This window comes from Podarcis melisellensis (assembly GCF_964234715.1).
Source record: "Podarcis melisellensis genome assembly, chromosome: 8".
Classification (NCBI taxonomy): domain Eukaryota; kingdom Metazoa; phylum Chordata; class Lepidosauria; order Squamata; family Lacertidae; genus Podarcis; species Podarcis melisellensis.
This window is the reverse complement of record NC_138540.1, coordinates 83,781,691-83,808,613: the sequence shown is the minus strand read 5'-3', so window position 1 is coordinate 83,808,613 and position 26,923 is coordinate 83,781,691. Positions and strand designations below refer to the sequence as shown.

General features: G+C 46.8%; 2 protein-coding genes across 7 annotated transcripts in view; one reads left to right on the top strand and one right to left on the bottom strand.

The window, feature by feature from the left end:
• The window catches only part of SIX5 (SIX homeobox 5), a 31,131-nt gene extending 26,465 nt beyond the window's left edge, over nucleotides 1-4,666 (top strand). The window contains exon 4 of one of the 2 annotated variants that reach the window (XR_014171044.1): nucleotides 4,596-4,666. The gene's annotated coding sequence lies outside the window, so the exon portion shown is untranslated. Of the gene's footprint in view, nucleotides 1-4,586 lie in introns of both variants that reach the window. The other variant, XR_014171045.1, reaches the window with a different exon arrangement.
• Nucleotides 1,048-22,160, bottom strand: MEIOSIN (meiosis initiator). 5 transcript variants are annotated; one of them, XM_081922148.1, is made up of 14 exons: nucleotides 22,059-22,160; nucleotides 20,123-20,202; nucleotides 18,774-18,864; nucleotides 18,465-18,564; nucleotides 17,547-17,675; nucleotides 16,829-17,053; nucleotides 16,227-16,350; nucleotides 14,054-14,157; nucleotides 13,608-13,754; nucleotides 11,216-11,292; nucleotides 8,878-8,997; nucleotides 7,440-7,696; nucleotides 4,487-4,576; nucleotides 1,048-2,777 (listed from the first exon to the last, which is right to left on the bottom strand). In XM_081922148.1, exons 2-14 carry the CDS (start codon nucleotides 20,200-20,202, stop codon nucleotides 2,606-2,608), a joined length of 1,716 nt encoding a protein of 571 aa, XP_081778274.1. In that variant the 5' UTR covers nucleotides 22,059-22,160; the 3' UTR covers nucleotides 1,048-2,605. The 5 variants fall into 5 exon arrangements, with proteins under 5 accessions (XP_081778274.1, XP_081778273.1, XP_081778275.1 ...); XM_081922147.1 differs by lacking the exon at nucleotides 22,059-22,160 and adding an exon at nucleotides 22,009-22,044; XM_081922149.1 differs by lacking the exon at nucleotides 22,059-22,160 and adding an exon at nucleotides 21,373-22,040.
• Between the last annotated feature and the right edge of the window lie 4,763 nt (nucleotides 22,161-26,923).

Below are 26,923 nucleotides of genomic sequence, written 5' to 3'. Positions count from 1 at the left end.
ATTGCCAATTTTCTAATAAATTAAAAACCGAAAAGGGTGGTGTCCTCTTGCATACTGACACAAAGTTGGCTAGCTCAGCGGGTTAGAGCATGGTGCTGATTACGCCAAGCTTGCAGGTTCAAACCCCATATGGGGCAGCTGCATATTCCTGCATTGCAGGGGCTTGGGCTAAATGACCTTTAAGGTCCCTTCCAACTTTATGATTCTACAAAGGCTTTTCTAGGGACTGTCTGGCACTCAAAATAAGAATCCACGGCCAACTTGCTTTCCTGCACAAACCTTGAGGCAGGTGTCAGTTCCTTCCTTCTCCAAAGGCTCTACCAGCAACCCATAGTGGGGCAGAGGCTCAACTTTACAAGGACACTATCCTGCTAGCCTGAGTGCTTTGTGCCCAATGGTGATTTGGTACATGCACAGCAATGCTCTACTGTGGGTTTTTGGAGGGTAGTTAAAAATGCTGAAATTCTATACACACTTACTTGGGACTAAGGTCCATTTAACTCAATGGGGATTTATTTCTGAGTAGACATGAGTGACATGAAAATCATGAAGTCCCCAGAACAAATATGACTGCTGCCATGAACTCACTTGGCAAACCGCTATTGAGGCTTGACAACCATATGTCAGGAGTGCTCTGATGGTGTTTCCTGCTTGGCAGGGGGTTGGACTCGATGGCCCTTGAGGTCTCTTCCAACTCTATGATTCTATGATTCTATTGTCTCAGATGGGAATAATAATACCACCTAACCTACTTGAAGATTACAGAGATACCATTGTAAGTAAGCAGCAACTATAAGAAGTGTCTGTAAATGTAAAGCAAAGACTTGGCTAGAGGCAAGCAGGTTGTGACATGAGCCTACAGCATGTTTTAAATTGCCCAAACGCAACTGTTTGAAAAACACAGGTGGCTGCTCCATGCACACCAGTTGCTGCTGCACGGAAAATTGATTGGCACAATTGATTCCTGGGCCCGAACAAGAAATATTCTGGGACCAGTTCTGAAAGGACCACAGGGAGGAGAGGCACAGAGGCACCAAAATGGTTATCTTATTTTAAAGCTCGCTTTTATTTTTAAATATAAATAGAGATGAGGACAAAACCTGCCAATAAATATATAAATACATAAATACAACTGTGGTAAAAGCCCATTCAAGCCTGCAACAGAATTTCAAACACAAACTGATTGTGAACAGGGAGAAGGATAATTTAAGAGGTGGGTAAAAGGATGGGTGACTGAGAAGGTTTCCCCCAGGCGGGATGTAAACCAACTACAAATGTTGTATAGACACTCACTTCATAAGTACAATCTTCCTGACGCCCTCCTTTCTCAATGTGAAGCACCCACCCTTGTTAGCTCAGTATCAAGTGAGCCTTTCTGACTCCCTTTCAACCACAGACCAAAGATATAGAATTGTTCCTTCCTCAAGATTTCTGCTGTACATGCCCATTGTGTCAGTAGGGACACAATGCTACCCAGAGCAAACTTCGAACTCATTCATTTGCTCCAGGTAAACAGCAAAGGAGCACATGAAGCAACTCACTACGTAACAAAGCATCAAATCTGATGTGGGGCAAACGAGTCCATGCAGACTTCAGAAATTGTATTTCATGCTGCAGCAAAATTTTCCTATGGATCTAAGGTACTAGGAACTAAACTGACTGGGCTGGATAAAACTTACTCCCTGCGCTAACCTCTGGTGAAGGGGATGGCGAGTTAAAATCTTTGGCAATAAATATGGACCAGGGGTTTTGAAAAACAGGCACCCAACTTTCCATTGTGCTAGACATGGTGCTAGTCAGGGTTAAAAAAAAACTTTTTTAAAAAAGCCACGCGGATCCTTTTTTCAAAATCAAACCCATTCATTTCAAATGGAGTAGTGCTCCTTGGCTAGGGGCAGGGAACTTGTGGCCCTCCGGATTTTGCTGGAGTGTAACTTCCATTATTCCTGACCATTTAAACATTTGGGTAGGACTAATGTGGGTTACACGACCCAACAACAGGAGGAGGGCCACAGGTTCCCCACCCCTGTCCTAAAAACAAAGGTTAAGTCCCATGTAAACTGCCAAAACTTTAGTTGGCCCAGCATGGTCCTACCGCCCAGGCCCAGGGATTTCCTTTCCCCTTGCCAATGTCACTATCATTATGTTGCAGACCACCAGAGGCCAGCTTTGGTAGCCTTAAACACAGTGGAAGCCACTGTGGGTCTCTGGTGGAGTATAACATAAAATGCATGTGATTACTGGGAAAAGTCCACCGGTGTTTTACTTTCTCAGGAACCACCTTCTGGAAAGCTAGAGGCACAGCAGCTGATGTGGGGTGCAAGCAGCAGAAAGGAGCAGAAAATAGGGGAGTGTTTATGTGCTACAGGTGGCGATAAGGGGACTCCTGTCTCCTCCCTCTTTTTCTACACCCCCTACATTACTGTCCCAGCCAATGGGGTCCATGGAGCCCCTGTTGTCTGGCACGTTGCTGAAAAGGTGGAGGGAGCACACACTTCATTGCAAACCCATCAGCTGGAAAATTCTGTAACCATTGATAACAGACCAGAGTAAGGGGCCATCTTTCCCATGAATGGATACGCCATTACCGTTACAGTGCGAAGAGTCAGGGGATAATCTTGCGTAAAGAGAGGTCACCAAAGGTCTGGGAGCCATGGAGGGATTTTTCAGCGAGCAGCATCTGGAAAGGTTTGGGCGGCTCTGGGTCCTCCTCCCCACTGGAGAAGTCGTCCCTCACGATGCGATTATTCAGGCGGCTGAACCGCCGAGCTTTCATGCTGGAAGAGATGCAACATAAAATGATAAGCTTATCACTCAAGTGGTTATTTCCGGCCGACAATTCATCTGTAATCGCCAGATTGCAGTGAACGCGGCACATAACGAAGCCACCATGTGATGGCTGCCATTACGATGTGACAAAAACAAGGCGATGTGAATTGGAACGCAAGGGAACTTGACTTATGCGGCTTGCCATGAAGCGACAGGGGGTGATCATCATAACATGACCCCCCTTTGTCGATTAATGAATGCCTGCTTTTAGAAAAATCAAATATAAACAAACACTCGTTAACCTCCCTGCGTGATGGAGATGATGCTGCACAGTGGATCATAACATGATAATAGCTCATATAACTGTTGTATGCGCTCAGGTTACCAAATGACAGAAGCACTTGGAATTGGAATCTCTTTTCATGGTTAAGTTCACAGGGAGATAGAAAGGCAATAGAAAAGCTCAGCTTCCTACCAAAAGGATCCAACACCCTGAGATATACATAGACCAACCCTCACAATTTGTCTATCTAGCCCAGTACTGTCTACTCTGACTGGCAGTGGCTCTCCAGGGTCTTTCCCATCCCCAGGGAGAATTCTCTGTGGCAGCCCCTTAAAGTGGAGGATTCCCTCTCCACAGGGATTCACCCATGCAGTTTTTCCTGGATGCTGAATCATAGAATGGTAGAGTTGGAAGGGAGCCAGAGGGTGATTCAGTCCAAACCCGCCTCCCCTCGGTATGCAGGAATCTCAACACACGGTCCCCCATCCAATTTGAAACCATACCAGAACCTGCTTAACTTCTGCAAATGTACCGTATTTTTTGCTCTATAAGACTCACTTTTTCCATCCCAAAAAGTAAGGGGAAATGTGTGTGCATCTTATGGAGCGAATGCAGGCTGTGCGGCTATCCCAGAAGCCAGAACAGCAAGAGGGATTGCTGCTTTCGCTGCGCAGTGATCCCTCTTGCTGTTCTGGCTTCTGAGATTCAGAATTTTTTTTTTCTTGTTTTCCTCCTCCAAAAACTAGGTGCGTCTTGTGGTCTGGTGCGTCTTATAGAGCGAAAAATACGGTACTTCCAGTTTTATCGCTGCACCACTAGGAGGACTTTCTAAAGACTCGCCTGCTCACCCTGGCATTTGATGCCTGAGATAGACATTTTAGGATCCAGCCTAGTCTCTTGATTGCAATCTATTTTAACTATGTTTAATACCGTCATACCTTGGGTTAAAGTTGCTTCAGGTTGAGCGTTTTCGGGTTGCGCTCTGCGGTAACCCGGAAGTAACGGAACGCGTTACTTCCGGGTTTCGCCGCTCACGCATGCGCAGACGCTCAAAATTATGTCACACACATGCGTAGAAGCGGCAAATCGTGGCCCGCGCATGCGTGGGTTGCGTTCTCTTCAGGATCCGAAAGGGGCTCCGGAACGGATCCTGTTCGCATCCAGAGGTACCACTGTACTGTATTTCCAAATCTTTGTAATCTGTCCTGGGACCTCATGGTGACAGGCTGGTAAGGAAACAACAACAACAACAACAACAGGTCCTTTTTAAACTGCAGGTGCTGGAGATTTATCCTGGACATTTGGCCTGCAGAACAGGTGCTCTATCATATCTGTGTCCTTGAACTACAGGGTTGACCTAGAAACTGGCCTGCTGGATGACTACCCAAGGAACAGCCTCATGCCAGAGTGTGTTTTGATCAGCGCCAGACATACCAATATGGCTTCCGCTCTTGCTTTGTCATCATACGCCACAGCTGGGCCAGCTCTCTCGTAGCAACTGTGGAGGCCATGCCTGGGCAAGCGCTGCCAAGAGAAAAGACAGTTTGGTCATAGAATCATAGAATTGGAAGAGACCACAAGGGCCATCGAGTCCAACCCCCTGCCAAGCAGGAAACCCCATCAGAGCACTCCTGACATATGGTTGTCAAGCCTCTGCTTAAAGACCTCCAAAGAAGGTGACTCCACCACACTCCTGGGCAGCAAATTCCACTGTCAAACAGCTCTTACTGTCAGGAAGTTCTTCCTAATGTTTAGGTGGAATCTTCTTTCTTGTAGTTTGGATCCATTGCTCCGTGTCCGCTTCTCTGGAGCAGCAGAAAACAACCTTTCTCCCTCCTCTATGTGACATCCTTTTATATATTAGAACATGGCTATCATATCACCCCTTAACCTCCTCTTCTCCAGGCTAAACATGCCCAGCTCCCTTAGCCGTTCCTCATAAGGCATCGTTTCCAGGCCTTTGACCATTTTGGTTGCCCTCCTCTGGACACGTTCCAGTTTGTCAGTGTCCTTCTTGAACTGTGGTGCCCAGAACTGGACACAGTACTCCAAATGAGGTCTGACCAGAGCAGAATACAGTGGCACTATTACTTCCCTTGATCTAGATGCTATACTCCTATTGATGCAGCCCAGAATTGCATTGGCTTTTTTACCTGCCGCGTCACACTGTTGGCTCATGTCAAGTTTGTGGTCAACCAAGACTCCTAGATCCTTTTCACATGTACTGCTCTCAAGCCAGGTGTCACCCATCGTGTATTTGTGCCTCTCATTTTTTTTGCCCAAGTGCAAGACTTTACATTTCTCCCTGTTAAAATTCATCTACTTTGTTTTGGCCCAGTTCTCTAATCTGTCAAGGTCATTTTGAAGTGTAATCCTGTCCTTTGGGGTGTTAGCCATCCAGATTCACAAGAGGCGGGCGCACGTGAGGCTTTGCCAATGTCCCCATGTTCCCTTGAGGTTTCAAGAGAAGCAGGTTGCCTTGGCAACCCCCTGCCAGGCTAGCCTTTTGCTCTCCATAGAGACCAGTGTTTAAAAACTAGCTTGCGCACACACCTGAATGAAACCTAACCCCTCCCTCCCCACCCCTGCCCAAACACACACCTTGCCAGCCCATGGCTGCAAGGAGCTTGCGCAGAAGATATTCTTCCCTTGAAGCACCTAGAATTTTATCATTAAATCAGCTAGCAGGCAACAGAAGAAGTGCAACCCAATCTAGGCCCGTTCCCAGAGACAGATTGTGATGTTGCAATTTTCTTCTCCCTGGTTACAGGTCTTGATAAAATCGTTGGCATCTCAACTTTCATATGGGGGGATTTAAAAATAAATGTATTCAGGGTGGCTGAGAAACACACAAGCACAGCCTATGCAGGTGCTGAGTCCTAGAAGTTGGGCCTTTAATACAACTCTCAAATTCTTGACTAGGGGACAGATTTGTAATTGCAACAGAGGGTTGTGCAGTTGACAGGTAGGAAAAAGTGTTCCCAGTAGTCACCCCAACCCAATTATGGGAATCCCTCCCACTGCACAGAACACTCTTTGGAAGCTTTGAACAGTCTACCTATTTGCTCTGGGTTAGGCTGGGAAAATTGACATTAAAAGGTAAAGGTAAAGGGTAAAGGGACCCCTGACCATTAGGTCCAGTCGTGCCTGACTCTGGGGTTGCGGCGCTCATCTCGCTTTATTGGCCGAGGGAGCCGGCGTACAGCTTAGTCATGTGGCCAGCATGACTAAGCCACTTCTGGAGAACCAGAGCAGTGCACAGAAATGCCGTTTACCTTCCCGCCGGAGTGGTACCTATTTATCTACTTGCACTTTGACGTGCTTTCGAACTGCGAGGTTGGCAGGAGCAGGGACAGAACAATGGGAGCTCACCCTGTCACGGGGATTTGAACCGCCGACCTTCTGATCAGCAAGTCCTTGGCTCTGGTTTAACCCACAGCACCACTTGATTAAATATTTTTCTGCTCTGTCCGGAAGGACAGAATCTGCACTGGGTGTTCAGAATGGGGCAGGCAAGAAAACTAAAACTGGAACAACAATGGGATATCAGTTCCTCCCAAGGCATGACAGATGACAGCAACAACCAGGGGAAAGAAAGACATAACATCTTAAAAGGTCAGGAAGAAACACCACAGACAGAATAATTGCCACCCACAGGAAGAACAAGGATATACCGGTAGTTTGAGCTCCTCACTTGTAGTTTTATAAATCATTTAATGAGTCAACACGAATAGAAGTCATTAATATTGCAGTTGTTGTATAAGGGATTATTATTATGACCTGAATGTAATGGAAATTAATGAGATTTTGGAACACAGAAAAAAATAATAATAATCAAATCTAGCACACGGGGTGGGGGAGGCATTTTATCTAAATACAGTCATACCTCGGCTCCCAAATGCCTTGGGAGTCGAACGTTCGGCTCCTGAACGATTGAAAACCGGAAGTGAGTGTACCGGTTTTCGAACATCCTTTCAGAAGCCGAAAGTCTGATGGGACTTCTATGGCTTTCAAGTGGCTGCAGAAGGCAGGAGGCAGTTTTGAGATGAATGAGGGTGAACCAACTTAAACTTAATCCAGGCAAGCCAGGGGGTGGGGTGGGGGTGGAGAAAGCTACCAGTTCAAGATGGATATCATGTGAAACTGGATGGGACTGCACTTCCCCTAATAGACCAAGTTTGCATTCTGGGCTTCCTCCTGGATACTACATTATCTGTGGAAGTAAAGGTGGTGGCAAGGGGTGCCTTTTATGATCTTAAACTGAAAAGCCAGATGCAATCCTAACTGGATATGGTGGGTCTCGCTACAGGGATTCATGCCCGGGTTGCATCCAGACCGGCCTAGATTTCAGCCTCTCTGTAAGAGTTTGTTGCCCTCCAGTTCTCACCGGATGTAGTGCTTGCGGTTCAGGCGGCAGAACATGATGAAGCCGTTCACGCACTTCTTTTTCAGCTGCAGAGGAGATGAGTTGCTACGTTTCTCACAGGCTGCTGGCCGGCGCCTTTGCCTCCTGACCACCTTCTTCATCTTCTTCTGGCAGCTGACCTGAGATGACCTCACCCTCTTGGACGGTGGTGTCCAGGTGCTGTCGCTGTTCTCATCACTGGAAGATGCTGGGAATTCAGGCCTGGCGGTGGCTGTTTCCTGACAGGAGAAGGCGGAAGGGGAGTCAGGCTACTCAGAGCAGAAAGAGGCGTGTGGAATTGCGCCAACTGGTCCAAATGATCTGCACACCGCTGAGAGGTTTTACTACAATCTAGCGATGCATAAATTTTGTTAAATAGAGTCGTACCTCGGAAGTCGAATAGAATCCATTCTGGAAGCTCGTTTGACTTCCAAAATGTTTGACTTCCAAAGAGCGGCCTCTGATTGGCTATAGGAAGCCCCTGCAGCCAATCAGAAGCCCCGTCAGACATTCATTTTCCAAAAGAACATTCGAAAACCGGAACACTCACTTCTGGTTTTCGATCATTCATGAGTCAAAACGTTTGACTCCCAAGGTGTTTGGGAGCCAAGGTACGACTGTAAATAAAAACAGAGTCTTACGATTCTTGAGCCTTTTTTTCTGGGTAAGAAAAATCGTCTTACTGAATGAATTAAACCCCACTGGGGTTTTTTTTGGGGGGGGGAATCACTTTGCTAATCTGACATCAAACACAAATAGAGTTCCCCTACCCAATTATGTCGCAGTTTTAAGAAAACCCTAAAAACACAACGAACTGTATTTGACAACTGACTTCATTTTCCTGTAAACAATATGAAATGGTACAGAAGTGCAAAATTATACAGGGCTAATATGTGGTGTTTGTAACAATCCCCAGTGTAAATTTCTGTAACAGGAGGTGGGAACCTTAGGTCTGGGGACCAAATGTGCCACTCAAGGTTTCTTTCTATGGACCTTGGGACTTTCCCTAGGTTACAACTCACCCACAGTCATGCCCCTCTCAAGCCCTGCTCTGTACCCTCCTTGACTGTTTTTGCCTGGTTGGAATGTGCCCTTGAACTTTGATAAAGCTTTCTGTTTGCCGGAGGAAAGAGGAGTGCGTGTAATTAGGACTTCACTGACCCAAATGACCTTTTAGTGGAGCCTCAAATTGAAAGAAGAATACAAGGTTGAAACAACAGAGAACGACCAAGTTCCTTATTTGGGATGAAGAAATAGAAGCTGATGCCTTTCAGGTGGGGGTGTGTGGATTAACTATATGACCCCCAACTGTATAGGAGAATTCATGAACCAGTCAATCACGCTAGACTCCAATAATGGAAGAGGAGGTCCCCCAACACACACAAAGTTAACACACCCATTTCTACAACCTTCTTCTCACCTCTTGAAGATACTGTTTGTTCCATAAAGATGTTCTCCCATTTATTCGTGACATGGGGCTGGAATTGCTTTTACCTGTTTCATTGTAGGAAAGGTAGCAGTGATCCAGCGTGAATGCCGACTGCAAGAGGCGAAGGAAGAAATTAGAGGTGGGGACCTTTGCAGACAGAATCTTAAAAGGTGAGGTGGTGCACAGAAAGATAGATGATAATTAAAGCAGTTTTTCTTTGAAAGCAGAGATGTGTTTTCTATCGCCGCAATATGATCCTAGCCTAGATTCCACCAGCCCTTAATTCCTTGAAATTAAACCGCATAGTTTGGCCCAGAGCAATGTAACTGCTCATGGGGTGCAAACGCATTGGACAACTACAGAGACTGTATCACAAACCACATACTGTAAATCAGAGAGATGGGTGTATTCGGACAGAAATAAAATGAATATTTAGATTACTACACATACGTCATTGCTAGGCAGGCCCGTTTGCAAGTACAGTGGTACCTCGGGTTAAGTATTTAATTCGTTCCGGAGGTCCGTTCTTAACCTGAAACTGTTCTTAACCTGAAGAACCACTTTAGCTAATGGGGCCTCCTGCTGCTGCCACGCGATTTCTGTTCTCATCCTGAAGCAAAGTTCTTAACCCGAGGTACTATTTCTGGGTTAGTGGAGTCTGTAACCTGAAGCATATGTAACCTGAAGCGTATGTAACCCCAGGTACCACTGTATCTGCAGAGAGCTTTCACAGCAAGTCATGCAGAGGCAGGTTGCTGATCCATTGCCCATGCCCAAGGACGTTGGGAGGAAGAGACCCTGGGATTTAGCTATAAGGAGGACAACAAGTACTGTTTTGGGGGGACAGGAGGCGGGCAGGTGTGGAAGATTCCCTGGTCCTGAATGGGGTGACTCTGCCCCTGAAGGACCAGGTGCACAGCCTGGGAGTCATTTTGGACTCACAGCTGTCCATGGAGGCACAGGTCAAATCTGTGTCCAGGGCAGCTGTTTACCAGCTCCATCTGGTACGTAGGCTGAGACCCTATCTGCCTGCGGACTGTCTCACCAGAGTGGTGGATGCTCTGGCTATCTCCCGCTTGGACTACTGCAATGCGCTCTACGCGGGGCTACCTTTGAAGGTGACTCAGAAACTACAACTAATCCAGAATGCGGCAGCTAGACTGGTGACTGGGGGCGGCCGCCGAGACCATATAACACCCATCTTGAAAGACCTACATTGGCTCCCAGTACGTTTCCGAGCACAATTCAAAGTGTTGGTTTTGACCTTTAAAGCCCTAAATGGCCTCGGTCCAGTATACCTGAAGCAGCGTCTCCACCCCCATCATTCTGCCCGGACGCTAAGGTCCAGCGCCGAGGGCCTTCTGGCGGTTCCCTCATTGCGAGAAGCAAAGCTACAGGGAACCAGGCAGAGGGCCTTCTCGGTAGTGGCGCCCGCCCTGTGGAACACCCTTCCAGCAGATGTCAAAGCGATACACAACTACCTGACATTCAGAAGACATCTTAAGGCAGCCCTGTTCAGGGAAGTTTTTAACGTGTGATATTTTACTGTATTTTTTGTTTCTATGGAAGCCGCCCAGAGTGGTTGGGGAGGCCCAGCCAGATGGGCGGGGTATAAATAATAAATTATTATTATTTTATTATTATAACCAAAGCTACCCCTCCATGGACATAAGCGAATGAGCCACCCATGACAGGTGAAAACAAAAGGAATGACTACTTAACTGGGCCACTGTTTTTGGATAGGCACCTAAGTGCCCATCCCCAGGGGATGTCACAAGAGGCCCCATCATCACCTTTTCCAGGAACTGCGCCCTGAAAAGAAGCCATAATGACCACAGGATGAGAGAGAAAAGTTTTTCTCTCTCTCTCATAACGCTAGAATTGGGAACATCCAGTGAAGCTGCATGTTGCAAGATTCTAAACAGACCAAAGGAAGTACCGGATTTTTCGCTCTATAAGATGCACCAGACCACAAGACGCACCTTGTTTTTGGAGGAGGAAAACAAGAAAAAAAATATTCTGAATCTCAGAAGCCAGAACAGCAAGAGGGATCGCTGCGTAGTGAAAGCAGCAATCCCTCTTGCTGTTCTGGCTTCTGTGATAGCTGTGCAGCCTGCATTCGCTCCATAAGATGCACACACATTTCCCCTTACTTTTTAGGAGGGGAAAAGTGAGTCTTATAGAGCAAAAAATACTGTATTTCTTCGCACAGTGCGTAGTTAAATTTTGGAACTCACTCTCACAAGGTGTATTGATGGCTCAACTTGGTATGAAAAATGGAGGAAATGGATGAATGAATATACATAAAGCTGAGGGGCAATGCACTTACCTTTCTCAAGAGGGTTCCTGAAAGGGCCTGAGAAAAACTGCTAGACTGAGGGGACAGATACACATCTTCAAATAACACTGCAGGATAACAAACAAGGTTCCACTAAATCTCAAGCAAGCACTTTCCAAGAAGGTTATCCACGTTTCCTCATCTCATATGAACTTCATCCCAAACTCAAAGCAGGTGCGGAACCAATCAAGCTCCAGTTTTTTTATTTGCTCTCAGGTTTCCCTCTGCCTGTCTCTCAGCGTGTCACGATTTACCCAAATGTAAATTCCACCCCAAAGGGCAATATTGTGACTGCTGGTGACCTTTGAAGCAATGAAATCTACTGTAGAGGACTGTGAAGTATCCAAGACACCGTTGAGCTGCATTCTGAACATGAGAAATGCTCAGTAGTAGAAATACATACACTATGTCCGTATAATTCTGCGGAGGCGCAGCGCTGCATTTCATTAACCGCCAATGCAAAACAACCTTGTAAGGTAAAGGTAAAGGGACCCCTGACCATTAGGTCCAGTCATTACCGACCGACTCTGGGGTTGCGGCGCTCATCTCGCTTCATTGGCCGAGGGAGCCGGCATTTACCTTCCCGCCTAAGTGGTACCTATTTATCTACTTGCACTTTGACGTGCTTTCGAACTGCTAGGTTGGCAGGAGCAGGGGCCGAGCAACAGGAGCTCACCCCGTTGCGGGGATTTGAACCGCCAACCTTCTGATTGGCAAGTCCTAGGCTCTGTGGTTTAACCCACAGTGCCACCCGCCTCCCTTAAACAACCTTGTAGCTCAGCACAATTGTTTCAGGAGAGGACAGAACCATCTCTCACCAATTAACATAATGGCTTCTTATTTGTGAAGCAACACATCTAGGGGAGAATGTGGCAAACCCCACATGTCATTTAATTACACAAAAACAGATTTCTCTGTTGCTCCTCCAGAGCATAAGAGGCAGAGGAAGAGATTGAGCCAATCAGATGCATTGGGCCAATCCTAAAGCACACAGAGATATTTATTTGGAGGTACCAGATGGAATAGTTTATTTTGTACGCTATGGTTGCAATTTGCAGTCAGGGATTTGCCTTCTATCCATGTATATACCGTATTTTTCGCTCCATAACACATACCTGACCATACCTGACCATAACACACACGTAGTTTTTAGAGGAGGAAAACATGAAAAAAAAATTCTAAACGAAACAGTGGATGTATGATTTTTGTGGTTCGTGCTGTGGCCACAGACATGTGATCTGACGGTGAGTTTGGGGTAGCCCAATGCAAAAATCCTGAGGATCCATGTGGATCCGTGCTTTGTAACCACGTTTTAAGTGGGGAGGGAAGGAAAAGCACTCAAGGGACAAGGAGCATGTGTGGGGTGTGTGGAGAAGGATGCTGCTAATAATGCAGAAGAGGGGTACAAGGGGAGAAGGCTCCTCTTCTCTCCCACTTTGCTCCTTTAAAACAAGCAGGCTCTGCTTCTCTCCCTCCTCCCCAGCTTAGAGAGCTGAAAAGCTTTGCTGCTATTTAGCGAGCTGAGTGAGGAGGAGAGAGGGACAGAGAGCACGGTTTAAAGCAGCCAACCAGACAGGAGCCGCTTACACCTGTGTAAGTGGCTCCTCTCCCTCTTTGCTGTTTCAAAGCGAGCCACGGAGGAGGGAAGGAAGGGGAACCATGGATCCTCTGCTCATGACTGTAGCAGATCCCCCCCGCCGGCATTCGCTCCATAACACGCACAGACATTTCCCCTTACTTTCTAGGAGGAAAAAAGTGAGTGTTATGGTGCAAAAAATACGGTATTTAATATTTAATGGAGAAGAGAAAGATGCTTTGTGTTACACATAGGTTTCATTGGAGGATACAACTGTGCACTCTCTTCTAAAATAAGTTGATAGTGGATGGCTGCCTTAGTGGCCTGAAAATCCCAATTTCCCCCAGTAAAATGTTCAGCCCTTATAGCTGCAGAGATAAGCTTATAAAATGGTAAGTAGTACTTTTAAAAATACTGTATATATATATATATATATATATTAGAAACTAGAAAAGGGGGAGAGGAATGATTAAGACTTCCAGAGACCGGGGGGGTGGGTGCGATAGGATTAAGAGTTCTCCATACTTAAAAAATATATTCCGTTTGTTTGAATAGGTTTTCATTAGCACAGACTTTGGATTCTCCCCTGCCTCGTTTATTTATTTTTTGTAAATAACATGAAGCATTTTCTTGCGTTTCTGGCTAAAGCAATTTCTTCTAGGAGCTACCCTGCCTTTGAAAAACACTGTGTATAAAACTGATTTCACAGGGAAGGTGATGTGCCTACTAACCCCTCCTTGCAGGGACAAGAAGAGGAGACACTTGGAGCAAGAGGCACAACTGGGCCACTCCTTCCTGCCACTTTACCTGGGGAAAGCTCATCCTGGCTGCCGTGGAGGATATGCCTAGGAAGCAGACGAGCAGGAGAGGTGAAAAGTGAAGGGCTCAGCCCCAAATCTGAGCAAGTGTTGCTCTGGGCCTCAATCCGAGGGGAACATAGCTGCATGCTTCCTGCTAAGAAAAGAGAGAGAGATTTTGTGTCCCGTTTCTGGAAGACTGTTGAATATTGGCAGACGGCAACCGCAGTGCAAAGCATCTGATGCCTGCCTCTCCATGGCATTTCAGTTGCAATCCTAAACACACTCACCGGGGAAGTAAATCCCATTGGATTTAGTGGGGCTGGTTCCAAGCAGACACGTTCAGGAGCACACGGCATTTTGCAGCCCTGCAGCTTCCCTGCATCAAAGTCCCAGCACCCTGCCCTCCAGCAATGCCTTTTCCTGGGCCTTTCCACAGCTTTGCTTGCAGCTTACCATGGGAACTGTTCACTGGGGACTGGGTGGAGAGCCAAGGGCTGTCTCTGGATGCTTCTTCCTCTTCTTCCTCACAAGAGGAATAATAATGCACAAGCTCTTGCCTGAAAGAATAGAGAGGGTCGTCAAGGCAGTCAAGGGGTGCTATAGCAAAATTTTAGGATGCCAGCAGTAAAAAAGAAGAGCTTATTGGGGATGTGGCGGTGTGGAGAGGGGACTCAAGAGATACAAGGTCCTGAGTTGGGCCTACAGAATATTTTCAACACCCCTTTCTTTCTTTCCTTTTTTTAATTTGCATTTCTGATAGATTTCAACACAAGAAACAAAGCAACACCCCCCAAAGTAATAGAAAATAGGAAAAAGAAAATTACATACTACATATTATATTACACCAGTCATTGATGAACTTCCCTTCCTCTCCTTCCATGGTTCCTTTTGTCTTCCACTTCCTCTTGAGTTTTCTTAGTTTCCCCAATCTTTCTCTGCTCCTCCTGTTAAGCTCTAGTTCTAACTTATGCTGCTGAAAATATTACCATCCTGCTAGGCCATGGGTAGGCAAACTAAGGCCCGGGGGCCGGATCCGGCCCAAGAGCCTTCTAAATCTGGCCCCCAGACAGTCCGGGAATCAGTGTGTTTTTACATGAGTAGAAATTGTGCTTTTATTTAAAATGCATCTCTGGATTATTTGTGGAGCATAGGAATTCGTTCATCCCCCCCCCCCCAATATAGCCTAGCTCCCCACAAAGAGAGCCTTTGTGAGAGCCAGTGTGGCATAGTGGTTAAAGTGCCTCACTAGTGCCTGGGAGACCAGAGTTCAAATCCCCACTTGGCCATGAAGCTCCCTGGGTGACCGTGGGCCAGGCCTTGCCTCTGAGTCCAATCTACCTCACTTGTTGTGAGTAGGGAGAGAACCATGAACACCACTTTGAGCTCCTTGGAGGGAAAGGTGGGATATGAATTAAAGAATTAAATGATAATAAAATAACACCCCTGCCACCCTCTATGCACCTCGCCTGCTGACTCTTGCGTAAGGCTGGGCAATATACTGATATATCATCCAAAACTGGTTTGAAGTCCAATTATCGTGATATCAGTTTCATAATTATTGACCTGGCAATGTATTGCGAATTGTGTGTTCGTGTGTGTGTGTGTGTGTTACGCAAAAATCACACATGTGTGACAAACCATGAAGCCAACTGATGCTTCTGCATAGCTCCATACTTCAGACATGGTGATATGTCAATATATTGCAATGTTTAAAGGTAAAGGTAAAGGGACCCCTGACCATTAGGTCCAGCCGCGGACGACTCTGGGGTTGCAGCACTCATCTCACTTTACTGGCCGAGGGAGCCGGCGTACAGCTTCCGGGTCATGTGGCCAGCATGACTAAGCCGCTTCTGGCGAACCAGAGCAGCGCATGGAAACGCCGTTTACCTTCCCACTGGAGCGGTACCTATTTATCTACTTGCACTTTGACGTGCTTTCGAACTGCTGGGTTGGCAGGAGCTGGGACCCAGCAACAGGAGCTCACCCTGTCGTGGAGATTCGAACCACTGACCTTCTGATCGGCAAGTCCTAGGCTCTGTGGTTTAACCCACAGCGCCACCCAAGTCCCATTGCAATTTTTAGCTAGTGATATATCATGATGTTGAAAACCAGGTATTGCCCAGCCCTACTTTTTGCCTCTGCATAGTTCCATCCTTATTTCAGACATAGTGATATTATTGGTATATCACAATGTTTAGCTGATGACATATTGCGATTTTGAAAACCAGAAGTCGCCCAGCTCTACACTTGTGAAAGAGGCCAGGCACAGCCAAATGGGAGTGAGCAGTTTAGGTGGATAGTTGGAGATTTCAGAGGCAAAGTGCCAGGCAAAAACTTTCCTCTTCTCCTCCCAGGCCTTTGGCTAATTAAACAAACTGTGGCAGGTATTGTTGTTTGTTTGTTTCTATGTTACGCATTTTTGTGCTTTTATATTGCCTTGTGATCCTCAGATGAAGGGTGATACAGAAATCCAATAAAGCCTCTACTTTTGGCTCTACAGCCCCTGCCCAATTCGAAACATAAGGTCTTTGTCAAAAATGAGTTCCAGACCAGAGATCTGCTTCAAGCTACTCCCTCATGGGAACTCAACTTTACAAGCTGCCAATTATCCACTCTCTGCTCCTACCCCATTGGTGAATGTCCAGGTCCTTCAGAATACTGACGCAGCTCTTCGTACGCTACTTGTGCTGCACACACAGAAAACACATCTCCATCCTTGCTTTCTTCTTGGCTGCGACCCAAGTTCCAGTCTGCCAGTAACAGTGACAATGGGAGGGGAAGGGGAGGGTTGTTAGAAACTTTGCAGAACCCATTCACTCCATCCTCTGTGAGCTACAGAAAGAGAGTTTTATTACAGCCAAGTACGCCTAGGAACAGCACGCAGAGAACAGCTCCTGGTGGCCTCTCCCCAAGGTTAAGGGCTCCATTTCAAGGTCTGATAAAAGTCCAAACCTGAATTTCCTTTAGAAACAACTGATATAAACTGGACTGCAGATTCCCCCCCCCCATAGGTTAATCTTTAATATACTGGACACAGTGGGAGGCTGTGGAAGACAGGAGTGCCTGGCGTGCTCTGGTCAATGGGGTCATGAATAGTCGGACACGACTAAACAACAACAGCCTCACTTTGGTTACCACTGTGCGCTTGCTCTTCATTAAAATCTTTACACAAAAACCGTCCAGAAAGCAACGAGGAAACCACCCCTGCAGCATGGAACGGGACTCTACCTTTGGTGACGCCCCGAAAGGGAGCGCTTGCAGGCCGGTAATATTCTGACACTGGAACTTGGAAGCTGGGAAAGAAAGGGGATTGCTTCTGGGAGGACGAAAGGCGCGCAGACACCTCTTCCACGGCAGACATGCTCTCCTCTCTGCGCATGTCAGCTTGGGAAGGGCCCTTCCCAGTCTCCAAAGCAAGGCACTTGCACGCTTTTTTGCTCACCCCTCGCCGCTCTGCAGAAACAAGTGACACAAGCTTTATTGAGAAGAGTCTCAGCTGTCGCAGTCACCTGCTCTGTGGCATCAGGCGCATTTGCTAAGTAAAGGTGAGACCCTTATGCCCACGTGGAGCAGAAACGTAAGGGAACCTCAGAAGGCTTGCAGGTCCATCTGTAGCCTCAAACTTCATTGGTTGAAGAGCCCCCTCCCTCCAATACATGCTGCCCTTCTCTGAGATTGGACACATAGACCAAGTAACCTGCTTTCCCCTCTTAGCCGTGCAGGGCAGGTACTCCTTCTCCACATTACCCCCACTCCAAAAGCAAAAGGCACACGGCACCCAATCCGCAGCCTATCCGAGCTCCACTCTGGCCCCTGCCATCAGCCTCATGGGTTGGTGGGGAGGGGTCTGCTGCAGCCTGTCCTGGGAAGGTAGGAGAAAAGAAAGGCCTAACAGATTGAAACAAGAGGTTGTAGAACGCAGCACTTGCAGGATCCTTTCTGCAACCTGATTTGCGGGTGCGTCTCCTCTTCCTAGGTTTCTTGCAGACGGCCAGAGCTTTGGTTTTCTTTGCTCGTGGTGTGGCTTCTCTTTGTCCTCTCTTCAGGGCAGATGCCGCCATCTGCTCAGAACCTCCTGTTTTCATAAAAGAGATAATTGTCCACAAAGGTCTTTCGGACTTTTCTATACATTAGCTGACTCCAACATGCCTTCACTCCCTTGCTTCCACTTATTTCTCTACCTTTCCCCCCATTCCACCCTCGTTATTCTAATCTTTCCACCGATACGCTTTGTCCAAAAAGCCGAAATCACACTTTCCATCCCTCAAGTGTCCCCCTTTTGCCCTTACATTAGAATCTTTTATTTCCTGGCTCCTCATTAAATACCCAATAAAAACTCATCTTCCTATCTCTATATTACAGTCCCTTTTCTTTGGTCCTCAAGCACTGCATAGGCTGCAAGTCTGAAGGCAAGGCTTATTTTATTTATTTTTTGATTTACGTACAGTTCCTAGGTTATGTAGGTGCTCTAATATAAAAAAAATGGACTGTGTAATTCTAGAACCAGAAAAATCCACATTCTGCTGAAGGCATAAACTCACACATGCTCATCTGTAACCCAGAAGAAAAGAGTAAACTTCTGTCAAGATTTCCTGCTTGGTCACTAGGAGGCAGTTCTTACCACAGGAGTTCAGGAGAGAGACTATTTGCAATCTTGCATTATAGGCTGCCTCAATTCACTCCTTAGCTCCTTTTGGGCAGTCATTCTCACATTACTCTCCCACCCTTCCCAGACAGATATCTGTGTCCGTTTTAATTAACCCTTTTGTGGCCTCATACCTTTCTTTGTTCTTAATCCACTACACTTGCAACATAACTTGTTAAGTTTTGCTGCCTTCTCTGCCTCCCTTTGGTGCTGTATTACCTTTCTGTTCTCCGCAACGGACCTGGAGAACCGATCTGGCCGTATCAACGCTCGCCTGCAAATGTTCAATGTAGTGGAGGACCCGGAGGAGAATTTCTTTCTGTTTCAAGTCAGACAATCCAAAGCAAATGAGAGGAAATAAAAAGAGGAATGTTTGCAATTCCTACCAGTGTAAAATTTGGGAGCAGCAACACCACAAGGCCCCATGTGCGACACATATTAAACTCTCTGAAGAGCCAGGGCCAATTTCCAACTGTACAAATCAGAAAGCTTCTTTGAATGCACACGGTAAATTCTGCAGTACAGTACCTTTGTCAGCCTCTTGCAGTTAGTCCGCATAGGGATGGGCAACATCTGAGCCAGTTCTTTAAGTGTGTTGGTATAGTTATTGCATTTTCTTCTGTTGAGAATGAAAGGAAGGAGTCAGACACTTCCTTCGAAAGTCAGTTGGTAATATTGAATATTATTTTAAAATGCTGATGCTTGCTATCTTTTAATAGCTAAGAATAAAACGATAACAAAGCAGAAAACAAAATCTCATTATTCATGTAGAGGCAGTTCTGCATATAGTGCTGTGGACCAAAGTAACCTTCGGATACACATTATTAACTCTGCAATCCTATCCTAGATATATGTTTCCATAGGATACCTCCCCACCCCCCCGTATTCAATTGGACTTACTCCCAGTGAAGTGTGTAGAGACCGCCCTTTTGTTGAAGCCAAGCAGGTATGGGTCTGCTCAGTACATAAACTTCCTGGGGTCTGGGAAGGAGGCACCAGACTTTAATACTCTAATTTAGAGGGAACATTTAGGGGACTAGCCTAGTTCCCCTGACCACATGCCACTGGTGAGAGGTGTGGGCGGGCCACCAACTTTTGGGCTCACACAAAGCATCGTTGAAATTCTAAAGTCCGCCCCTGCATGTAAATGCCACTTTGGGCTCCAGGATGGAATTAAGAGTGGGATGTAACTGCAAGAAAATAAATACCGTATTTTTCGCTCCATAAGACGCACGTTTTTCCTCTTAAAGTCTAAGGGGAAATGTCTGTGCGTCTTATGGAGCGAATGTGTGGTCACTGGGGCTGGAGGGGGGGAACCCGGGCTTCACCCGCCAGCCCCAAAGATCAGGCAGGTCGGGGAGCAACGGAAAGGCTGCCCCAGAAGCCAGAACAGCTAGAGAGAGCGCTGCACAGCGCTCCCTCTAGCTGTTTTAGCTTCTGCCTTAGCGGCGCAAAGCCTCCGCAGGGCAGTGGGGAGCCTTCATCCCACTGCCCTGGGGAGGCTTCACACAGCTATCCCTGGCTTTTGCGGGAGGTGGGGGAAGGGACAGAGCAAGGCTATCTCATTTTCGCTACCTCCCGCAAAAGCCCCCAAGAGCCGCATCTTTTTTTTCTTGAATTCCCCCCCCAAAAAAAGTAGGTGCACCCTATGGTCAGGTGCACCTTATGGAGCAAACAATACGGTAGATTGATAGGTAGCACTTTAATTCTGACTCTCACGGCCCTCCAGATGTTGCACTACAATGCCCATTGTTCCTGACCATTGGCCATGCTGACTGGGGCTGATGGGAGTTGAGAGCCCAAGTGCCTCTTGAGCGCCACAGGTTTCCCATCCCTGATGTAGGGTTTCAAGCTGTTTTCTTCCTCCCGCCCCTTACCTGTCACCAGAATTCTGTAGGGAATTCTTGCCGTTTGGCTGCAACTCCTCAGAGCAAACACATCCAATCTGGTCCCACATCTATAACAGAGAAAGGTGAGGGGTGTGAGAGAGAAATACTGTTAATTCCTGATGCAGAAAAAAGGAGGTGAAGAGAGTGGGGGTGGGAATTAATCTACAGGGAAAGGGGAAAGGGTTGGGGTACAAGGAATGGAAAAACGGAACTGGGAAGCAAATTATATTTGCTGTATATTCGCCAGAGCCAGAATGCAGCTTTTCCAGCAGGGAGAACAAATACTGTACAGAGCACTTGCTCAATATAAAAAAGGCTTGCCCAACTAGTTAGCCAGAAAACTGATAAAAGCCCAAGAACCTCGAACTGTGGGTGGCAAAAAGTGTTTTTCATTTCATTTCATTTACTGGACCAATAACATAACATCACTGTCAGGCAGCCATTTTAAGAGTCAGGCTTGCTCCCTCCCTTCCGAAGCACAATGCTTAACTCCGATCAAAACATATACAGCCTTTATAATCTAATGTTAATAATGAAAGGCAAAATATACAGTATTGCCATTTACTGTCACTGAGGAGGAAAGGGAGAGTTAGCTTTTACAAGCATGTCCTGAAAGTCTGAATACGTTTACAGATGGGGTCCACTTCAAAATGTTTGAGAAGCAATGTGTTAGGGGCCTGGGGGCCATGATAAGAGGACCATTGTCCAACATTTTGCCGGTTACAATATATATAGCTGGTGTGCCAAAACTGGCCCGGAAGGTCAAATTGGGCAAGCTTGACCTAAAATGTATTCCTTGCAAAGATCCTAGTGAGAGAAAACTACATCAAAACTCTCATATCAGGTCAAAAGGCAAGCTATTGCCTTGCTTCCATTTTAGGTTCTGGGGAAGAAAAATTGACAATGTAATATATTCTGGGGGGAACTAAATTATAAAAGGGAAAGACAGAAAAATGAAAATTCCATGGTGACAAAAGTAGAAGAGCAGCAATAAGAGAAGAACTTTCATGAACTTCTGATTTTTAGAAGACATCTGAAGGCAGCCCTGTTTAGGGAGGAGACTTTTTTTTGAGGGAGATGATGAGAGGCTGAAATTAACTGAAATTTGGGGGCAGGTAAATTCTGACAGTGTTTGTGTTGGCATCATCTGTTCAGTGGCAATGGGAAGGGATCTGCCAGAGGTAGCAATGGTCTACCACTGATGGGTCTGTTGTTGTTGTTATTTATTGAATCAAGACCTGATTTAAGGTGGCTCACGACAGAAGCACTACCACCATATAAATGTATAGCAAAACAAGAAGTGGGTCCCCAAAACCATGTTTGGGTGAAAGATGGATCGAGGCTCAGATGGATAAAGATGACTAGAGGTCTAGAAGGACTTTGATATATCATCTGTAGCAGCAACTTCCATTGGGTGCCATGTGGGACAGAGATGTCCCTGTAAGTTTTTAACGCGGCAAGGAAATCCTCACGATTTTGGGTCGAATGGAGAGAAGGGATCTGGGGATCAACTGAGGTGGGGGCCTCTTCCATGAAACTGAGGTTGCATGCGCGCTGATGACGTTTCAGTATTTGATATCAGGATTTGACCTTTGAAGAAAAAATAGAAGATTTATATGGGATTAGCAAGCCCCATGCTGAGACCCAGAGCGGGGGAAATTATGGGGTGTGTGACTTGAGGGCCATGTTTCAAAAATGTAATGTGAGGGGTGGGGTGAGGAACTAAAAAAAGCGGGTTATATTGAATTGCGAAGGAAAGGTGGGCGTTTGAGGGAGAAGAGAAGTTACTGAGGAGAATCTAAATCTCTCCAGTGATGGTGGTATTAATAAAAGGCGTTAATTGAGGTGAAGAGGGGGCAGAATATTCCACCCACCCCCATCCCACAAAAAATGCCCCCTCTCCAATCTGTCCCCTCAGGGATACCTTCGCTCACAACCAAGCAAAGGGGAGGCGGGGCTGGGAGGGGGAGGGGAAAGCGCGCGCTCGCTTCAGCCCGCGAAATTCAGCGCAGGGAAGGAGAGAGAGAGAGAGAGCGCACGCGCGAGAGACCGAAATGCCATCGGCGGCATTTTCCCGACAGGGAAGGGGCGGGGCCTGCGGAACGGCAAGGCGGACGTTCTGATTGGCGAGCTCGACGTGAGGAGGCGGAGCGCGTGGGGAAGCTTCACAAATCGAGGAAGGAAGAGAGGGGAGGGAAGCTTCCCTTCAAAAATCCCCCCCGCCCTCAGCGAGCGCTACAGAGCATGCGCAGGCCTCTGACGCATGCCCAGTTGCCTCCGCTGAAGGCAACGGAAGCGCTTCCCTTTGCCCTTACTCGCTGGAGCAAGTGAGAACAAGCCAGGCTGCCAACTTCTTTATTTCTTTATTTTTTGAAAGGACGCCGGTCTTGTTGCTGTGCCTTGTTGCTCCCTTTTTATCGCTAGGGGAAAGCTTCACATGTTGCCTCATATGCCTGTCTCCACACACAAACCGAAAGAAAGAAAGAAAGAAAGAAAGAAAGAAAGAAAGAAAGAAAGAAAGAAAGAAAGAAAGAAAGAAAGGAAGGAAGGAAGGAAGGAAAATACAAATCCCAGTGGGTGTGATGATTATCGTTTTATTAATCACCTGCCGCCTCAAGGGGGTTCACACACAATATAGGATAATTAAAAACCCGTTTAAAATGCAAAAAAACAAAACAACACATACGTTTAAAACAGGGCTAAAACCCTAACAAATGGATGTTTGCATTAAAGATCCATTTCCCAGCTCAGAAAAAAATATTCAGCCTGTTTCCGGAAAGTGCAGATAACTAGATTCTATCCAGTATTTTAAAAATCTCTGCAGTTAACAACAAAAACAACAATAGAATTTACAAGCTTGTTGTTGTTTAGTCGTGTCCGACTCTTTGTGACCCCCTGGACCAGAGCACGCCAGGCACTCCTGTCTTCCACTGCCTCCCGCAGTTTGGTCAAACTCATGCTGGTAGCTTCGAGAACACTGTCCCACCATCTCGTCCTCTGTCGTCCCCTTCTCCTTGTGCCCTCCATCTTTCCCAACATCAGGGTCTTTCCCAGGGAGTCTTCTCTTCTCATGAGGTGGCCAAAGTCTTGGAGCCTCAGCTTCAGGATCTGTCCTTCCAGTGAGCACTCAGGCCTGATTTCCTTCAGAATGGATCGGTTTGATCTTCTTGCTGTCCATGGGACTCTCAAGAGTCTCCTCCAGCACCAGAATTCAAAAGCATCAATTCTTTGGCAATCAGCCTTCTTTATGGTCCAGCTCTCACTTCCATGCCTGTTGTCTTTGTCCATGGAGTTTTCTTGGCAGGGATACTGGAGTGGCTTGCCGGTTCCTGCTCCAGGTGGATCACGTTTAGTCAAAACTCTCCACTATGACCTGTCCATCTTGGGTGGCCTTGCACGGCATAGCTCATAGCTTCTATGAGTAATTCAAGCCCCTTCGCCACGGCAAGGCAGGGATCCATGAAGGGATCACTGCTCCCAAAGCAGTCCAAGCAGCAAACCTATCAATAACAAAGATGGCATTCCCTCGTACAAAACTGCCCAGGTTTCAAGATCTTTAGGGGAGGCCCTTCTCTCGGTCCTGCCACCCTGACAGACACACTTGTAGGGGAGATGGGACAGGGCCTTCTTGGTGGCTGCTCCCAGACTTTGGAACTCTCTGCCTCAAGAAGTTAGACTGGCTCTCTCCTTGCTGTCCTTCTGCCAGAGGTAAATACTTTCTTATTCCAGCAGGCTTTGGGAAACTGACTGCTTTTAATGAAAGGGCTGGTGTTGTGCTGGTTTGTAGGGTTTTAATATATTAGAGGAAGAGTTAGTTTTAATTCTTTTAATGTTTAATCGTTTTTTTAACAATTGCCCCCCATACTTTAGCTGTACCTTTTTTAATCTGTAAATTGGTTTGAGATGCTGTCAAGGAGAAAGGCAGGGTTTAAATAAATATATACTACTAATCATAGAATCATAGCATTGTAGATCTGGAAGCGACCCCAAGGGTCATCGAGTCCAACCCCCTGCAACACGGGAAACTCAGCTAAAAATCATCACATTTTCTCAACCACTGGTTTCAGGGTTGCCAGGAACATTATCTTCAAGCCACCCAATGCTTGAGTGAACAGGGATGTTCCCAAATTCCCCATGAAAATCGTCAATGAAAATGGCAGGCGCACTTCGCCACAGAGGAAATTCAACGAATGGGGAACCACCACTGAGAAGGCCCCGTCACAGCTCAACACACCAACCGATCAGCCCCCTACTGGAGGCAGGAGCACCAAGAAGGCCTCACCTCCTGATCATAGGTGTTAAGTTGTGGGTGAACATATCAGACAACACAGTGATTCTTCAAACAGCTCTTGTTTATTCACAGGCCAGAACAGAGCTGAACTGAAGGGTTCAGCCAGCCTGCTTATATAGAGCTCCAGTACAACGTAACTGTAACAACTTTCTGAAACTATCCAATCACAGAACATCACTTTCAATCCCTTATTTGCATATGTGGAGCTGAGTGAAAACTATCTACAGTATCCCCCTGCTGGCCCAGGGTGAGAACTTCAGTACATAACACCAGGGTCCCTGATATTTCATACTGGGGGACCGTGATAGTAATTTAGTAAGGATCAGCAGCCTGGAAGCCCCAGAGCCAAATCTGCCCTGCCTGAGGAGTCTCAGTTGCTCTCTTCCACCATCAGTTGCCCCTAGAGAAGTGAGATTGACGGGGGGCTGTGGAAATTGGGGCTGTTTGCTTGGAGAGATGCATCTTCCTTAAAACAGCTACTAACAGGAAAGGTTAATCTGAATTACATCAAAGCAGGAGACACCCATTTAATTATTTTTCTTTCTAGCACACGCTTCTCTGGGAAAGCTAGCAGATGTGAGGCCCACCTTATCTGGAGAGTGTTTAGCTACTCCGTTAATCTGGGCCGAGGCAGCGGGCGGGGATAAAATGTTCCTAAAGCCGACATTACATCCCAGGCCCTCTGTCCTTCAGCGAAATAATTTGCGCAAATGCAGCCGTGTGGCATCCACCAGTTTTTCATCAGTTTGCTTCCAGAATCAAAGAAACAGGCCCCTTTAGAGGTTGTTGCTGTTAACATATTCCTATTTATTTAGTAAGTAATCTTACAGTTTTCAGGCAGTGCCAGAGGCAAGATAAGCGGGACTCTTTAAATGTGGGCATTCGGAGGGGAAAATATAGCCATTTCCCCTATATTCCAGGGGAGAGACAACTATTTATGCATTTGGCAAGGTGGTATCTGTCCTGTGAAAGCTTTCCTTTGGCTTCTGCCAACCTGGTGGCCTCTGGATGCTTTAGACTACAACTCCCATCAGCCCCCAGCAATCCCATCGCTGGGGCTGATGGGAGTTGTAGTCCAAAACATCCAGAGGCCACCAGGCTGGCAAATACTTCTCCCCCAACCCCACTTTTTCATTTCAGATCTATTTACAATGTCTATTTGTGTTTTAAGAGGATTGGGGATCCTCAGGCCCACAGCCTGGATGCGGCCCTCCATGCCTTGCAGCCTGGCCCTCAGGACTCTTGTCTCCCACAGTCTTTGTCTCCCCTGCTTCTACCTGGCTGAAATGTGTCCCAAAATTTCGGTAACGTCTCTGGCTTGCCTGCAAAGAGGGTAGAGATCGGGGGTGGGGGGGGTAGCCTTATGAGGCTTTGCCCCCGGGTGGGAAAAATATTGCGCCCGGGAAAAGGAGGCGGGAGTCAACAGACACTCAAGGAATATTTTCGGAGAAAAAGCTTTATTTCTACCATCCATGAACTAGTAGAAGGAGCAAGTGTGATAGTTCACAAAGAAGCACGAGTTCACAGTCATGTGCACAGAGTATATATTCCCCTTCCAGTTCCCTCCCCTTTCTTCTCCCTCAGGAGTCCTGCCCCATGTTGAGGTTCCTGAGCATGTACAGAAAGCTCCTGTGTTGGGACTCTTCCCAGGAAAGGGGGGGTGAGAAGTGTAGCAGGAACCCCCCCATCATCCAGTTTGTACAAACTTCACACACACTCACACTCACACACTACATACGCCACACTTCTGTTATAAATTCATAGAAAAATCAACCATACATGGGATTTGCACTGTTCCATTTTTATTTTATTCCATATGACAAGAACTAACAAAGGGGGATGGCTTGGTTCTGGTCAGCCATAATCCCTTCATCATCTCAGCACATCCACAGGAGCCCTGCCCAGTTGTTATGCCAACCCTGATGATCCCAGACAGAAGACAATCAAGATCACAAAGAACTTGCATATGGGAGTGGATTCAGCATGGACTGAAACAAAGGACAATGATCAGATCTTCCCTCTGGGGGCAGGAAACTGCAAACTCCCCTTTGTCTCCTGGAAGTGACTCATGGGGAGGGGTGAAGGGAGGAACCAGCCAGGTGACAAGACACTCAGGTTACCACCAACTCCTCCCTCAACCCCTCCTTTCTGTAATGTATGCATGATGTTTCTGGGGGTGGGCTTGACCTAGAGGAGGGGAATTTCAAAAGTTTTTATAAGACCTTGCACACTATTCTTCTGGGTCTTTCCTCTCTCTTGCAAGTGAGGGGAATACCCTGTTGCAACAGTTCAATAAAGGCCAAGCCTACAGGCTGCTGTTTTGCTCCAAGTTATCCTGGTTGGTGTCTTTGTTTTATCCAAGGGAGCCCTCGGATTTTTCCGGTAACAGAAGCCAAGGGGTCGAGGAGCCCTGGTGGTTCAGCATGTCCAAGATGTTGCAACTGAATGAGATAAAAGTCAGTTCTCAGGCTTGAGTATTCTTGGCAATGACAGAGCCT